The sequence below is a fragment of the Dasypus novemcinctus genome, chromosome 14, assembly GCF_030445035.2.
Source record: "Dasypus novemcinctus isolate mDasNov1 chromosome 14, mDasNov1.1.hap2, whole genome shotgun sequence".
NCBI classification, from domain to species: domain Eukaryota; kingdom Metazoa; phylum Chordata; class Mammalia; order Cingulata; family Dasypodidae; genus Dasypus; species Dasypus novemcinctus.
The window spans coordinates 84048098-84061708 of record NC_080686.1 but is presented as its reverse complement, the minus strand read 5'-3'; the positions used below and the strand labels follow the sequence as shown (position 1 = coordinate 84061708).

Here is a 13611-nt window from a genome sequence, read left to right as displayed (position 1 = left end):
TTCAGCAGTTTGATTATACTGTATTTAGTTATGTTTTTCACGTCATTTATCCTGTTTGGAGTTCACTTAGCTTCTTAAATTTATAAAATTTATAAAGTCTTTCTCCACATTTGGAAAGTTTTCAGCCATATTTCTTCAAATACATATATTTTTCTCTCTCAATCTCTTATCTTTTTTGGGAACTACAGTTGCATGAATGTTAGACCTCGTGACATTGTCCCTTAGATCCTTGAAACTTTGTTTTGCTTTAATAATTTTTCTCTGTGTTCTTCACAATGGATAATTTCTATTGATCTATTTTTAGGTTTATTGACTGTTTACTCTGGTGTCTCCATTTTACTATTGAGCCCATCCACTGAAATTTTTCCACTGCTGAAATGTCCATTTACTTTATTTTTTGATTCCTCTTTCTCTGTTGAAATTGCTTATCTTTTCATTCATTTCAAGTGTATTTTCTTTACTTTTGTGGGGCATAATATTTTAATAGCCACTTTAAAGTCTTTGTTTTATAATTCCAACATCTGGGTCATCTCTGGGTTGGCATCTATTATCTTTTCCCTTGAGATTGGGTCATACTTTCCTACATCTTTGTATATTGAGTAATTTTGGAGTGTATCTAAACATTGTAAAATTACCAGTCTGGATTCTGTTATAATCCTCTAGAAATGGGAAAATATTGATGTTTTTGTTTTAGCAGTCAGAGTCATCATACAAGTATTCTGTCGCCTTCTATGGGGGATGGTTCAAATTGGGTCTGTTCTACATACTTGGTTCACAATTTAGGCTGAGACTTCTGCAAATTCATACAAAGAATCAAGGGATTCCATTCCTTGGGCTTTCTTCTCTGTAGGATTCCCTGTTACTCTCTATTCCTGAGGGACTTCTTTTCCTGGTTCCTCTGGCCAGAAAGAAAGCTGGATTTCTATTAGACTTTAGCCATATAGAACTTTCTACCACTGAGATATTCTCAGGGCAAGGCCATGAGAGGTAAAAGAAAATGCAAAACTCACCTCCATGCAGGTTACCTCTCAAAGTTTTAATTCTCTTCTATACCCATCTGTTTTTTTATTTGTTTACTTTTCAGTATCCTTGTGTAGTTTTTGTATTAGTTCAGCATTTATAGCTGTAATCAGAGGAAGTTATGGACTGTAAGAGGTTTACACCATTGTAATGGAACTGGAACTCTTACTTTGTCTTCACAACATGTAGCACTATCCAAAATAACCGCATTTATTTGCTTGTTTATTTTAGGTTCTCCTATATTAAAGCAATAATAAAAATAGCAAATAAAGTATAGTTTGCATGGATTAACCTATTTAATCTTCACAGCAACCCAGCAAGTTAGTACAATGTATATTGCTCTTTTTTTTGAGGTACTGGGGCCAGGGATTTAACCTGGGACCTTTGTATGTGGAAAGCCGGTGCTCAACTACTGAGCCACATCAGCTCTCCTGAGTTCATTTTTCTGTTTGTTTGTTTGCTTATTTTGTTTTGTTTTGTTTTGTTTGGGGGAGGCATTAGGGACCTCCTATGTGGGAAGCAGGCACTCAACCACTTGAGCCACATCCACATTCTCACATTTTTTAATAAATGAGAAAACTTAGGCACAGAGAAATGAAGTAACTTGACTTGCCTAAGATCACAGGATTTTAAATGGCAGATCAGGGACTCAAGCCTAAGATGACTGGCTCCTGGGTCCAGGCTCAAAACCATTCTGTTTCCAAATGTCAGCTTCAAAGGGTAGGGACTTTGTCTTATTTAGCACTTGTATCCCCAAGACTTAGAAATAGTACCTGACACCTTTTAGGTACTTAAAAAGTTTTTTGGAAAGACTGAAGAGATGAGCTCTTTCCCCCCAAATAATTTTGAATTGTCATGAATAGTCTAATGAAGTTTCAACAAAATGCAAAGCTGAGTTCAAATCCTGCTTCTAGAGCAGCAATTCTGTAACCTTAACTTAGTTCATTAACATTTTTGAACTTGAGTTTCCTCATCTGAACTCAGTTTCTTTAACTGTGAAATGAAACTAATGATACCTCCAACAGAAGATTGCTGGGAGGAATAAGTGAGCTAATGTATGAAAATACTTAGCACACTTGAAGCATTGACCAAGTTCTTTTTTTTTTTTTTTTGCCCTTACAAATCTATAGTTTTATCATGCTTACAGCTTACAAATGTGGTATCCTATGTAATTTTTTTAAAGATGTATTTTTTTATTTATTTCTCTCCCCACCCCCCCCAGGTTGTCTGCTCTCTGTGTCCATTCGCTGTGTGTTCTTCTGTGACCACTTCTATCCTTATCAGTGGCACCAGGAATCTGTTTCTCTTTTGTTGTTGTTGCGTCATCTTGTTGTGTCAGCTGTCCGTGTATGCAGCACCATTCCTGGGCAGGCTGCACTTTCTTTCGCACTGGGCAGCTCTCCTTACGGGGTGCACTCCTTGTGCGTGGGGCTCCCCTACACGGGGGACATCCCTCCATGGCAGGGCACTCCTTGCACACATCAGCACTGTGCATGGGCCAGCTCCGCACAGGTCAAGGGGGCCCGGGGTTTGAACCTTGGACCCCCCCATGTGGTAGGCGGATGCCCTGTCCATTGGGCCAAAACCAAGTCTGCTTCCCTGTAATTGTTTTTTTGTGTTGTTTTGTGTTGTGTTTTTTTTCAGGAGGTACTAGGAATTGAACCTGAGACCTCATACATGTGAAACACAGTCAACCACAGGGCTATATCTGTTCCACTGTCATATGTAATTTTTTAGTACTCAGCTTTCATAAGTTATATATTTAAAAGTATTTGAGGTGGTCCTTGAAGATTTGACAGGTTACTTTCTGGGGAGAAGTTCTGTGGATCTAAGTATGTCAGATCTGATTTTCTTATAGAAACAGTGTCATAAATGAATTTTTAAATCCTGACCAAGAGAGGTATGGTACTTTCTCTCTGTTTTTTATTAACTAGAAATAACCCAGGCTGCTAGTTAATAAAATATGTGATCAAATATGTATTAGGAATTTGAAGTTATATACCATGAATATTTTAAAGTATATTATAAATCAGTCAAACTAGGCAGTATAGTAATATAATAACCATTCATATCAAACTAATGTTACAGTCAAGGAATACTGATTAAAATGCTCTTTTCATTAAGTGATTCTTGTCTAATTTTAAAACAAATTAGAAGTGACTGTACTTTCATTATATTAATGGAATTAGAAAGGGCTTTTGGTAGGTATTGTAACAAGACCTTTGGAAAAACAAAGAGCTGCCCAATAGCTTTTTGAGTTACTTCTCTGGGAATGGGTTTTCCTGCCCTTTATCTTCATTCCAAATGTCCCTGTGGCAGGAATATGCATTAGATTACAGGTTTTTCTTTCTGTTGGCTTTTTTTTTTTAAGATTTTTTATTTTTATTTATTTCTCTCCTCTTCCCTGTCCCTGTCCTGTCCCTGTCCCCCTCCCCATCACCCTTCCCCCCATTGTCTGCTCTTCTTGTGTCCATTTGCTGTGTATTCTTCTGCATCCACTTACATTGTCAAGCAGCCCTGGGAAACTGCGTCTCTCTTTTGTTGCATCATCTTGCTGTATCAGCTCTCTGTGTGCGGTGCCACTCCTGGGCGGGCTGCACTTTTTTCAGGCAGGGCAGCTCTCCTTGTGGGGCACACTACTTGTGCATCAGGGGCACTCCTGCATGGCATGGCACAGCATTCCTTGCATGCCTGCGCGTGGGCTAACTTACCACACGGGTCAGGAGGCCCTGGGTTTCGAACCCTGGACCCTCCACATGGTAGGTGGGCGCTCTATCAGTTGAGCCACATCCTCTTCCCTCTGCTCGCTTTAAGCTGTGACCTTTCCTCACAAGCGGCCACATAGCATGTTAACTTTTATTATCAACATAATAACATGGGTATGCACTTACTGAACTTGAGGATAATGTCATGATATAGATATACCAGTCATTTAGCATAAATCATCCAACAGTTCCTTCTCCTTGCATATTAGCACTGACATCAAGTTTAGTCTGTATGACCATGGAATGCACATACTAAGGAATAAATACGCATTTTAGATTAAATAAAACTTGTTGTCTAATATATAATAGACTATCTTTTAGTTCAGGGCTGTCCAATAGAACTTTCTGCAATGATATAAAGTTCTGTTATCTGCTGTCTGATACAGTAGTCGCTGGCCACATGTGGCTTTGCACACTTGCATAGTAGCTAATGCAAATGAGGAACTAAATTTTGAAACTGAATTAATTTACATTTCAGTGGCTTCATGTAGCCAAGGACTGCCTTATTGGGCCATGTCATGTAGTTGTTTGCCATTTCATAAAGTTCTAATATTAAATATTATGTACATTAGGATTGGAATTAAAATATTTGACATACCATGTAATTCAAACCATTGAAATGGAATTTATTATAACTGGTAGACTTTTGCCCCTATGAGAACTAAACTCTTTCCCCTTTTGGAGGAGGAGCCTTCTTAAAATTTGCCAGCCAAGAATATAATCTTCCTTTGGAATGTCGTAACTGGAATTTATTAAAGATAGACCTGATGGTGGTGAATGTGCAGAAACTTGACAGAAACAGATGTGCCTGGATTGCATCATAAATAACAAAACAGCTTGCTTTGGTTCCTCCTCCCTACCCCTGGCAATAAAACTTAAATTTGCTTGTAATATGACAATAAAACTTAAATATGTTTGTAAAATGTACATTTGATAACTGGAACTATTATTAACTCTTATTTATATGTAAACTTATTAACTTCTCGTTTAGAAGATAAAAGCTTTCAAGCAGCAATAACTATTAACAAACTAAGCTTTGAATCCAGTAGGTAATTAGCAAAATTGTTTTAATAATTATTAAGTACTACAATTGTTGAGATTTTATTTAAATTCTTTTAAGTCTCTTAAAAAGGTTATATTCTCTCAGCCCTAATAAGTTTTCTTCATTTGCTAGTTCTTTAGTTGGCAAAATTAAAAAGATTTATTTTTTAAACAATGGTATAAAATATTCTTTGGAAAAGAAGGAATAAACCTGATATTTATAAGGAAACTATATATTTTTAAAAGTCTATTACTAAAATCCATTTTCCCATATGAGTAGTCTTGCCTCTACATCTCACTTCTTAAATTGGTGAATATACTTTTGTGTATTTTTTTTTACATCCCATGGGTATGTAAATTGAGTGAGAAAATGTTAAGAAGTTATGGGGTTTTTTGGTTTCTGGATAGTACAAAGTTAGATGTGTGTTTGCTGTGTGCAAATAGTGATTGTTGGGGAACTGATGTAGCTCAGTGGTTGAGCACCTGCTTCCCATGTATGAGGTCCTGGGTTCAAAATCCCTGGTACCTCATAAAAAATAAAAAATTTTTTGAAAAAGATAGTGATTTAGTGTTTGAATTTAGAATTTGTTACTTTTTTCTTTAAAGAAAAGAGAAAGTACTATCCATTCTTCATAGTTCATTTGCTTAGGATTGTAACTTTAAAATGATCAACTTATTTTAATACTATCAATAATTATTTCCATACCTAGCAGTTTTGCCACTACATTACAAAACCACAATGATGATGGAAATTATAAATCTGTCACTGTAATGGAAAATTGTCATTATGATGAGCTAAAAATAAAACTTGGAACATTTTTAACTGTTTTTTAATTTTCATTTTTACAAAATCCTATAGGAGAATTTTCCTTTAAAAAAACTAGGTTTGTAGAAAATTTCAGTTTGAATCACTTTGCATTATCTGCAGAGTGCTGCAGCATTTATCAAACAAAACAAAACAAAAATGTATTTTTTATTCACTGGTTAATTCAGTGATACTTTATTTTAAGCAAAACACTTGCCTTTGTAGAGAAACTAAGTATGGAAAGTTTCAGCATCATTGAAGGTTTGCAAACATGTTTATAATGAAAATCCATGTTTCTGGTATATAGCAAACACTCTTTACAGAGTATATTATTAGAAGTGTGCCTACAAATGAGAGACGGTAGTAAGGGTGAAGGTAAGGAAGTTATCAGGACAACCGTGATAGGCCCTGGAATTATCTTTCCTAAAAGTGAGTTTAGGTTTAGATATTTTAGTAGTAGTCCATCCAGCTCTGTAAAAGGAAAACAGGATGCCAGAGGCTAGGAACATTAGCTTAGAAAAGGGTCTCGGTGAATAGCGTGTTCAGTCCATAGCTAGAGGAAAGAGGAAGGATTTAAGCTTAGTGCATGCTCTTTTAAATGAAAGTTATTAATCCTAAAATTTACAGTTCTAGTTAAATTTATGCCCAGAAAAAAAAGTTATTTTCACCCATACGTTTTTAAAATATGCTTCAGAGCAGAGACTTAATTAAAGACAATGAGACAGCATTTTCTACCTTTTCGAATCCTATAAAGAGCTGGATGGGATCTCTGGACATCCTCAGAATTTTCCATAATTTTATGTTAGTCTAGTCATGTGGCATTTTCCTACCAGATTTAACTTAATTTGCTGCTCTTTACAGACAAAATTTATTAGCTGGACTTGAGGAACAAGATTACTTTCCAAGTCTCCCACCCATTTCAACCAGTTTAGCATTGGCTTATCCCATAGACCTCAGTATTTCCAGAGCTAAGTTTTGCTCCAATTAGACATTCTAAACTATACTGTTCTTTGGGATACGAACAGATTAGAACTGATAGTTAAAATAAAAGCAACCTCTATTTAAATAACTAAAACTAAATCATTTTCAGTTCTGGTCAGTATAGATTATAAGTTAAAAGCGATCATTGAATCTAATAGCAATTCCTGTTCATTTTAATTGAGAAACAGTCACTTCATTTTAAAAATTGCAAACAAGCTTAGAAGTTTGGTGTGGTTTTTTTTTGTCTTTATTTTTTTAATGTTACATTCAAAAAATATGAGGTCCCCATATACCCCCCACCCCCCTCACCCCACGCCTCCCCCCATAATAACAACCTCCTCAATCATCATGAGACATTCATTGCATTTGGTGAATACATCTTTGAGCACCGCTGCACCTCATGGTCAATGGTCCACATCATAGCTGAGCTGTTTCTGATCAGGAGGTGGTACAGTGCCTAATGAAATGGTAAAGTTGCCATTACCCTGCCATACTCTTACGTTATGCAGCTCACATCTTTAATTCAAGGAATATATGATGTCATCAGATTTCCTGGAATGGTTATTCTAAATAATTCCATCTACACAATGGAAATGGTTTAAAACTCAGACCTTTTGTTGTTTGTAAAATTAGTTCACCGTCCAAATTTTATTTTAGTCTTTTAAATGTTTTGTTGGAATAAGCATTATACTAAAGAAACACTATTAAGGAGTTTAGGAGTGAGGGGAAAAATACCTAAAGGATAGTAAAAACTTTTTAAAAATTATTATACCTATGTTCTATACAATTCCTTGTATTTAAGCCTGAAATTTGAATTACTTTCTACTTAATAAAATAAATGATCTTAAAGGGACAAATAATCGAAGTGTCTTTAATTGAGCTGTGGCCTAAACCATCTGCTTTACAGCTTTATGTTTCATTGTATTCACAAACCAAATGTATTTTTCCCATTACATTACAGTGAAAACTAAAATCTCCAGAATAATTTTTTCTGAAGGCAAAAGATAAATTATTTTATAGAAATGGCCCCAATTTCAAGATAATGTAAGTGTGCTAACCTCTATAATTTATGTAGTATGAATTTGACTCTCTGCACTTTTGAGATGTGCTCATTTTGTTTTAATAAAGGCCGTGTTTTGCTTCTTTCATTCTAATGGGTAGCAGACAGTGTTTGGCACATGGACATTTGTGGTAAGGGATTTGCTATAGGAAGTTGAGAATTATGTGGGATGTGGTGTGATTGTCTTTTTGAGCAATCACAAGCCCCATTAAATACTTTCTGTAGCTCCATTCTTTTTCCTCATTCAGAAAAAAAATTGGGATGGGGGAGTAGTAAAGTTATTTCTTAAAGCTATATTGTCTAAAAGCAGTTTTCTACAGGTGGCAAATATTTGCAAAATAGATTGTTGCTACAGAACATTTAATAGCTATGAACACAATTTAGAAAGGGAATTAAACGCAATTTAGAATGGGAATTAAAACAAGTCTTATGTTAACTAATTCCTTCAAGCGTCATTAATCCACCAAGTTTACTTATCCTTAACACATATATAAAAGCTTAAAACTTTTAGCTTTTACTTGAAAAGTCAAATTTTATACATACCACCCTATTAGAAAATGCTAATAAAGAAAGAATTTTTCTCTTGCTCACTACAATATTCTCAGTGCCCAAAGCAGGACCTGATACTCCATAAATATTTATTGAGTGAATGAATAAATGGAATGAGTTCATCCCTGAAAGTGGAAATGACTTTTAATTCATGAGGTATGGTTCCTTCACATTTGGTCATTACTACTTACTTAAAGGTTGTTTGTTTGAATAACTACAACTAAAATAGAAATTTTTCCTAAACTTTCCTTGCTTTATTGCAGCTCTGATATATCTATTTTTGGATACTCTGTGTTATATGTCTAAAAGGATTATGGTAATTTTGTTAAAATATAATTTATAATTATCAAGGAGTAAATTTTTATATTTTTTTTGTGGGAAAAAACGTAAAAATTAGTTAGGTATTAGCCTACTGTAGCAAAATTTGGTATGTCTTTCCAAAAGTTTCTGAGATTATTCTAGAATTGTTATTATTTATAAATATATTAATTGACCTTATATAATATTATATTTTATTTTAAAATTTCATAATTTGTTATTTCCAGTGAAACAATGACAAAAAAGTGATACAAATATAGAACATAAATTCACTTGTCATTCCCTTTGGCAAAAGATTAAGCCATTTCAAACAGCATTTAAACATACATAGTATGCAAAATAATGTACTAAATACCAATTTTCTTGCTTTTAAAAGCTATTTTGTCTAATGAGGAGTCTAGGTAGATCAAAACATAAAATAGAATAAATGTGTGATATAATTTGAGAATTTGATTCTGATTAATATACTGTTGCCAGTATTGGTTACCAGTTTTTAAAGAACCTAAATATAGTGACATATACTCAATACTCAAGCTACATGGGCTACAATTTAATCTTTCTTTAATGATAGATAGCAAAGGAATTTTAGCTGCATTACAGGTTGTCATCATTAAAAGTTATTATTGTATCAGAAATGCATAAATCTGCCTGTTAATAAAGACACTGATAGGTATAAGTGTCAAGAAAGATACTGTTTATCAAATGGAGTCTTCTCTAGCTGAGGGAATTGTTACTATCTATTAGACACAGCATAATTTTAGAAATTTCATACTGACAATGCTTCTTTTGCTTCAGATGTTTGTCTCCTCTGTTTTATGAATAGCTCTGTCTGAGGTAAAGCCTTGCTATGCAGTGTTGGTCTGTGGACCAGCATCACATCACAACAGAACTTGTTAGAAATGCCTCTCCACAGACTAATTGAGTCAGAATCTGCATTTTAACAAGAGCCCCCATAATATATATGCTCACTGAAGTTTGAGAAGCACTAAGGTGAATAGCCTTCCCTTCCTGTTTCTCTATTATCCTAAATTTCCTTCCTTTAGTGGAAGGGAACAGGCAAAACAAATGAGTGGTATGTGTTCGTGCTTTCAGTTGTGTGTGTAAGTGAGAAATAGGAAACATATTTAGTGTAAAAACTCCTTTTTCCCCCACTGGGGTACTTCCTGACGGTGTATGCTATCATTAATTGCCTCTGGTATGAGTTGATGTTTCTAGCTATGTCAGAATTTATATTAAGTGATCTCTTGGTAGTGATACTTTTTTTTTTTCTCTTGGGATCAAATTGGTTATCTGTAGAAGCTCTTGTTATATGCCAGTAGGAGAAAAAGGATAAGCTTGCAAATAAAATGGCATTTTCAGGGTAGGCATTGTACTCTACTAACAAATTTCTCTCCAAGTGTGACTGTATGCCGGGCCCTGTTCTAGTTGCTGATAGAAGATCAACTATATTGGGATCTTGCTTTTAAAGGAACCTATAGCCTAATAGGAGTCATATGAAATAAAATTGTGTTGCAGGCTCTGGAGTCAGTCTGCACTCAAATCCCTACCATCTACTTCCTTGTAGGGCAAATCACTCAGCTCCTAGGACAAATCACTCAGCTCCTCTGAGCCTCAGTTTTGTCACCTGTGAAATGGGAGGAATAGCTGTCCCTTTCTCATAAAGTATATGTGGATAAAATGAGATAATGCATGTGAAGTAGTTGGTGTACTTTGTGGTACCTAATAAGCACTTGGCACTTGTGAGTTACATAAATAGCAAAATTTATTTACAGAAAAGTAAGAGGCAGTATAATTTGAGAAACACTATAATATTTGCATGACATTCTCTGGCAATCCCCGAAAAAGGAGCTCTGTCTGTCTAAGTTAGAAAGGAAGGGTTATGCCAGGCTTCCCAGATCTTTCACTACTATTTTGAAGGATTAGTTGAGTTCACCAGACAGGAAAGATAAAAGGCATTCAAAGCAGAGGAAATCTCAAGGCCAGAGGTGTGAAAGTTTTTATCTGGACAATAGCAAATAGTATAGTAGAACCAGAATGTAGAAAGACAGGGTGTAAAAGAATGACTCAGAAAGATTAGCTAGGGCCATACATTGGTGGTTCATATATTGCATTCTGAACTTTTACAAAGCAGTGAAAGGCCATTGAAGATTTTTAAGCAGGGCCAGTTGATGGGTGGAAGTGGGATGGGAAAGAAGGATTCTGTGTTAGAGACTTAGATTTCTTCTTCTTGGCCTCAAATCTCCTAGACGCCTTAATTTCTAGCTGCCTGCCATATCCAGGTTTCATCATTTTCAAAACCAAGATCTTTGTTTTCAGAATCTGTGCCTCTTCCTGTACTCCCTGTCATAAAAAAAATAGCATTGCCATTCATTGAGTTCTTCAAGCTGAAAATTAGTAGTTATCCTTGAATTATCATCTTTCAATTGTTCCTTCTTCCATCATCTCCTTGGATCTTTTCCTTTTTTTCTCCTTTCCTAGTCCCCAATATTCCTAAGTCTTGAACCTGTCCTTTCTTCTTCCTCACTGCCACAGCCCTAACAGAAGCCCTCATCTTCATCCTCTTCATGATTTAAAAAAAACAAAAATATCTTTTGAAACAAATTAGGGCTTCCTTAGTCCCCTATTGCCTTCAGGTCAATTCCCTTATGTGGCATATCACATTTTTCACACATATTTCCAGTTGTACTTCCAAATTTCACTAAAAGATGGTATTGTCCTCTTAGTTTTACTTTAAGAATTAACATTTGGTGTGGAAACATCTAGAAGTGACTGAACACATTGAATTTACTGAGTGGAGCTGCAGAGACTTCTTCTGAGATATGAACTTAGAAGATTTCTTTCTAATCACATCACACTGTCCCTTTTGTAATTATATGAAAACCAGCTGGACAAGAAAATAGATTGTTTCTTAAAATGCACTGGTATCTCTTGACTAGGAACTGCTTTCATTGTATTGAGTCACATATCAGAGTTTAAAAGAGTACATTTTGGTGCAGCTTTTGGCTGTCATATCAGACTATCATTTCCTAGCCTTTGAAGGCAGTTTTTACATTTAGAAAGAGAATTCAAAAACACAGTGACAAAATTCTGCAGTTTCTCTTCTTGTTGTATCGATGGCAGATACGGTGAAGCATATTTGGCTGGCTTCCCAGGTCAGTGCTTATGTTCTTTGGAGTTAAATTATAAACAATTTTAAATTGTAGTAAAGTCCATTTGCTCAGCCACTAGACTATTGGTCTTCACAGCTGGGCTATCTAGTATCTTGTGAGTACTCATGAAAATAATTGTAAATGTAGAAAGGGACTAGATAAGTTGTTTCAGGGCAAACAGAGTTTATCCACTTTTTAAAGGAACTAAAACTATCAAATATTTCTACAACTGTTTCAAAAATACCTATTTAGTTTAGTTGTTACTTCAGAAAATTCTATTTGAGCCCAACATCTACAAATAACTATTTAAAAGATAAGACACTTTTTAAAGATTTGCTTTCCTTTTCTCTATAGTTAGATTTAACGTTTCCCTGAAAATTTGCTTTGTTTTAATTTATTACTAGAAGCCACTTTCAGGTATGATTAATTACAAAAGCAAAAATGAGGAAAAGATGTGTACAGATGTGAATAAATATCAAAGGATTGGTGTTTAGGCATTTATTTTGTATGTTATAAAAACATTAAATTAGCAATTATATTTCACATAATGTAAATAGATAAATTGCTCATTCAAATTTGCCTTTATAAGGTAGATTCATATGTGGATTGTAAACTTTTTAAGGCCTAATCCTTTCTGTAAGAATGGTTTTATGAAAGAGTTTTTCAAACCATAAAAGAAATTGAATTCAAGTTATTAAGTACATTCTCACCTGGACACGGGGTGGCCTATATTTATGTTCTCAAAAGGACTTGAGAAAATGTAACTGAATGGTTCTACTTTGTGATGTGTAATCAAAAATTTAGGTATAGTTTTTTGTTGTTGTTGCTGTTGTTGTTTTAAAGATTTTATTTTATTTATTTCTCTCCCCTTCCCTCCTCCCCCGCCCCAGTTTTCTGTTCTCTGTGTCCATTTGCTGTGTGTTCTTCTTTTTGTCCGCTTCTGTTATTGTCAGTGGCATGGGAATCTGTCTTTCTTTTTGTTGCGTCATCTTGCTGCGTCAGCTCTCTGTGTGTGCGGCACCATTCCTGGGCAGGCTGCACTTTCTTTCACGCCGGGCGGCTCTCCTTACAGGGTGCACTCCTTGCGCGTGGGGCTCCCCTATGCAGGGGGCACCCCTGTGTGGCAGGGCACTCTTTGTGCGCATCAGCACTGCGCATGGGCCAGCTCCGCATGGGTCAAGGAGGCCAGGGGTTTGAACCGCGGACCTCCCATGTGGTAGACGGATGCCCTAACCACTGGGCCAAGTCCACTTCCCTAGATATAGTGTTTGTAAGTTTCTCTCAATGAATAGATACTTGAATTTTAAATTATAAAAATAATCTTCCTTCTTTAAAGTTGAAATAATGATTCATAGGAAATAAATGTTTTTGTTTTTCAGACCTGAAGATTATCGGCTGTAGAAGAAGAAAAATTGGAGAAGAAAACAATGAGATCATTCAAACTAATTCCTAATGAGTTTCTTTTAACCCACAGGACAGGATGAAGCAATAGCAGCATTTTAACAACTATTAATACCTGTTTCAGGTGCTGAAACTTTGTGGGGAAAGGTCAGGAAGGGCTATTCATAGGCAGTTGCAATAAAATACATTATTTTATAGAATTGTATTATTTTGTATTCCAGTGTGAATGTTATAAATGATGATAAGAATAGAATTGCTTACTTATTTAGCTATTCAATGTTGCCTTTAATAAAAAGGATGTACTCTGAGGATAGCAGTGCAGTTATAAATTGCCAACAAGCGTCCACACTTGCAGAGTTTCTCAAGTTCTGGATCACAATCCTTGTCACCTAGGAAAACAAGCTACTTTTCCACTTTTCCTCTCAGTTGCTCTTTTTTCCTACCCTCTCATCCTTCTACAGTCATCTTTCCAGCTCAATAGGGTAAGGTTTGCTCTGAGGTATTTACAAATTGCTGTCATCT

The 13611-nt window shown here is 35.4% G+C and overlaps 1 protein-coding gene across 1 annotated transcript in view; it reads left to right on the top strand.

Moving 5' to 3' along the window:
- MRPL13 (mitochondrial ribosomal protein L13) overlaps positions 1-13398 on the top strand; it is a 52939-nt gene extending 39541 nt beyond the window's left edge. The window contains exon 7 of the mRNA XM_004480746.5: positions 13068-13398. Coding sequence (XP_004480803.2) covers positions 13068-13089 — 22 coding nt within the window. The 3' untranslated portion in view covers positions 13090-13398. The remainder of the gene's footprint in view (positions 1-13067) is intronic.
- Positions 13399-13611: the final 213 nt, after the last annotated feature.